General features: G+C 50.8%; 1 protein-coding gene across 1 annotated transcript; it reads right to left on the bottom strand.

Moving 5' to 3' along the window:
* Positions 1 to 318: 318 nt before the first annotated feature.
* LOC135984011 (uncharacterized) lies at positions 319 to 2,420 on the bottom strand. The gene is made up of 2 exons (XM_065598242.1): positions 1,496 to 2,420; positions 319 to 897 (listed from the first exon to the last, which is right to left on the bottom strand). The coding sequence occupies exons 1-2, from the start codon at positions 1,695 to 1,697 to the stop codon at positions 422 to 424; spliced, it is 678 nt and encodes a 225-aa protein (XP_065454314.1). The 5' UTR covers positions 1,698 to 2,420; the 3' UTR covers positions 319 to 421.
* Between the last annotated feature and the right edge of the window lie 568 nt (positions 2,421 to 2,988).

Genomic DNA, 2,988 nt, shown 5'->3' with positions numbered 1-2,988 from the left:
CTTTATGGCGGGATGGGAGGTTGAGGCAACTCGCCTGGCCGCTGATTACGCGCAGCCAGACACCAGGGCGGTTAGAGGAGCACAGCAGGGCGCGGTGCGCATCAGAGAGTTTTGTGACTGGCCAGGCTACTGTGTGAAACTTCTGTTTGTTTCTCCTTGATGAACCCTCCAACCCCCCCCCCCCCCGACCCGGTTCACTCTACTTCCCTGTAAACCAACCACCCCACCCTCCCCTCCCCACTTCGAGCACCGCTTGCAGAGGCAATAAAGTCATTGTTACTTCACATTCATGCATTCTTTATTAGTTCCTCACAGAAGTAGGGGGATAATTGCCAAGTTAGCCTGGGATGGGTGGGGGAGGAGGGATGGAAAAGGACACACTGCATTTTAAAACTTTAACTCTTATTGAAGGCCAGCCTTCTCATGCTTGGGCGATCATCTGGGGTGGAGTGACTGGGTGGACGGAGGCCCCCCCACCGTGTTCTTGGCGTCTTGGTGAGGAGGCTATGGAACTTGGGGAGGAGGGCTGTTGGTTACACAGGGGCTGTAGCGGCGGTCTCTGCTCCTGCTGCCTTTCCTGCAACTCAACCATACGCTCGAGCATATCAGTTTGATGCTCCAGCAGACGGAGCATTGCCTCTTGCCGTCTGTCTGCAAGCTGACGCCACCTATCGTCTTCAGCCCGCCACTTGCTCTGTTCATCCCGCGATTCAGCCCGCCACCTCTCCTCTCGTTCATATTGGGCTTTTCTCATCTCCGACATTGACTGCCTCCACGCATTCTGCTGTACTCTATCAGCGTGGGAGGACATCTGCAGCTCCGTGAACATCTCGTCCCTCGTCCTACGTTTTCTCTTTCTAATGTTCACGAGCCTCTGCGAAGGAGAAACATTTGCAGCTGGCGGAGGAGAAGGGAGAGGTGGTTAAAAAAGACACATTTTAGAGAACAATGGGTACACTCTTTCATTACAAGGTCGCATATTTCGGCTTGCAGGCAGCCATCGTAGGCCACAGTGTTTTGGCTTTTTTAACCTTCTTAACATGCGGGAAAGGTTGCAAACAGCAGCGCATTTCCCATATCAAGGATGAATTGGGTTGTCCATTTAAAATGGGGTTTCAATGTAAAAGGAGGGGGCTGCGGTTTCCCGGTTAACATGCGGCACAAACACAAGTAAACCCCCCCCCCACACACACACACACACGATTCTCTGGGATGATCACTTCACCCCTCCCCCCACTGCGTGGTTAACAGCGGGGAACATTTCTGGTCAGAAGAGCAGGAACGGGCGCCTCTGAATGTCCCCTTAATAAAATCACCCCATTTCAACCAGGAGAGCTTTCCGGAGATGTCCCTGGAGGATTTCCGCTCCATCCCCATACACGTTAACAGACTTTTCCAGTAGATGTACTGGCCGCGATTGCCAGGGCAAAGTAATCATTAAACACGCTTGCTTTTTTTTTGTAATGTTTACAAATAGTTACAAAGTTACACTCACCAGAGGTCTCCTGTGTGCCCTGAGGGTCTTGGGTGAGTTCGGGGGTTACTGGTTCCAGGTCCAGGGTCACAAACATATCCTGGCTGTTGGGGAAACCGGTTTCTCCGCTTCCTTGCTGCTGTGAGCTACCTACAGTACCTCCATCGTCATCTTCCTTGTTCCCTGAACCGTCTTCCCTGTGTGTTTCTCCAGTGAGAGTCATAGCACACGGTGGGGGTAGTGGTGGCTGCACCCCCTAGGATCGCATGCAGCTCCGCGTAGTAGCGGCAAGTTTGCGGCTCTGCCCCGGACCTTCCGTTTGCTTCTCTGGCTTTGTGGTAAGCTTGCCGTAGCTCCTTAATTTTCACGCGGCACTGCTGTGTGTCCCTGTTATGGCCTCGGTCCTTCATGGCCTTGGAGATCTTTTCTAATACTTTTCCATTTCTTTTACTGCTACGGAGTTCAGCTATCACTGCTTCATCTCCCCATATGGCGAGCAGATCTCGTACCTCCCGTTCGGTCCATGCTGGAGCTCTTTTGCGATCCTGGGAGGACTCCATCACGGTTACCTGTGCTGATGAGCTCTGCCTGGTCACCTGTGCTCTCCACGCTGGGCAAACAGGAAATGAAATTCAAACATTCGCGGGTCTTTTCCTGTCTACCTGGTCAGTGCATCTGAGTTGAGAGTGCTGTCCAGAGCGGTCACAATGAAGCACTGTGGGATAGCTCCCGGAGGCCAATAACGTCGAATTCCGTCCACACTACCCCAATTCCGACCCGCAAAGGCCGGTTTTATCGCTAATCCCCTCGTCGGAGGTGGTGTAAAGAAACCGGTTTAAAGGACCCTTTAAGTCGAAAGAAAGGGCATCGTTGTGTGGACGTGTCCAGGCTTAATTCGATTTAACGCTGCTAAAGTCGACCTAAACCCGTAGTGTAGACCAGGCCTAAGACTAGAGGGAAGTCCTCTGAGCTCTTTAAGTTTGATTACCCTGTAAAGTTATTTTCCATACTGATTTTACAGAGAACATTTTTACCTTTTTCTTTAATTAAAAGCCTTCTTTTTAAGTACCTGATTGATTTTTCCTTGTTTTTAGATCCAAGGGGGTTGGATCTGTATTCACCAGGAGTTGGTGGGAGGAAGGAGGGGAATAGTTAATTTCTCCTTGTTTTAAGATCCAAGGGGTTAGGATCTGTATTCACCAGAAAATTGGTGAAGGTCTCTCAAGGCTTCCCAGGGAAGGGAATTAGCCTTGAGATGGTGGCAGCGAACCAGAGCTAAGCTGGTAGTTAAGCTTAAAAGTCTTCGTGCAGGCCCCCACATTGTACCCTAAAGTTCAAAGTGGGGATATAGCCTTGACAAATGGGTATTGGCAAAAATGGTCAGGAATGCTAGCCCATGCTTGGATGACTGAAACTCTGACTGCCAGAAGCTGGGAGGAGAAAACGGGTTGATTTATCCAAAATTGCCCTGTTCTGTACACCCCCACTGAAGCTCTGGTTCTGGCCGCTGTCAG

Source organism: Chrysemys picta, chromosome 1 (genome assembly GCF_011386835.1).
Source record: "Chrysemys picta bellii isolate R12L10 chromosome 1, ASM1138683v2, whole genome shotgun sequence".
NCBI classification, from domain to species: domain Eukaryota; kingdom Metazoa; phylum Chordata; order Testudines; family Emydidae; genus Chrysemys; species Chrysemys picta.
Note: the sequence above shows the minus strand (reverse complement) of the source record. Positions and strands in the feature narration are given on the sequence as shown.

Excerpts from the sequence above, each read along its gene's own strand:
- LOC135984011 (XM_065598242.1), bottom strand. The coding sequence starts at position 1,697 with ATGACTCTCACTGGAGAAACACACAGGGAAGACGGTTCAGGGAACAAG. Across the intron at positions 898-1,495 it reads GGGCACACAGGAGACCTCTG|CTGCAAATGTTTCTCCTTCG; the intron begins GTGAGTGTAACT and ends CTCCTCCGCCAG.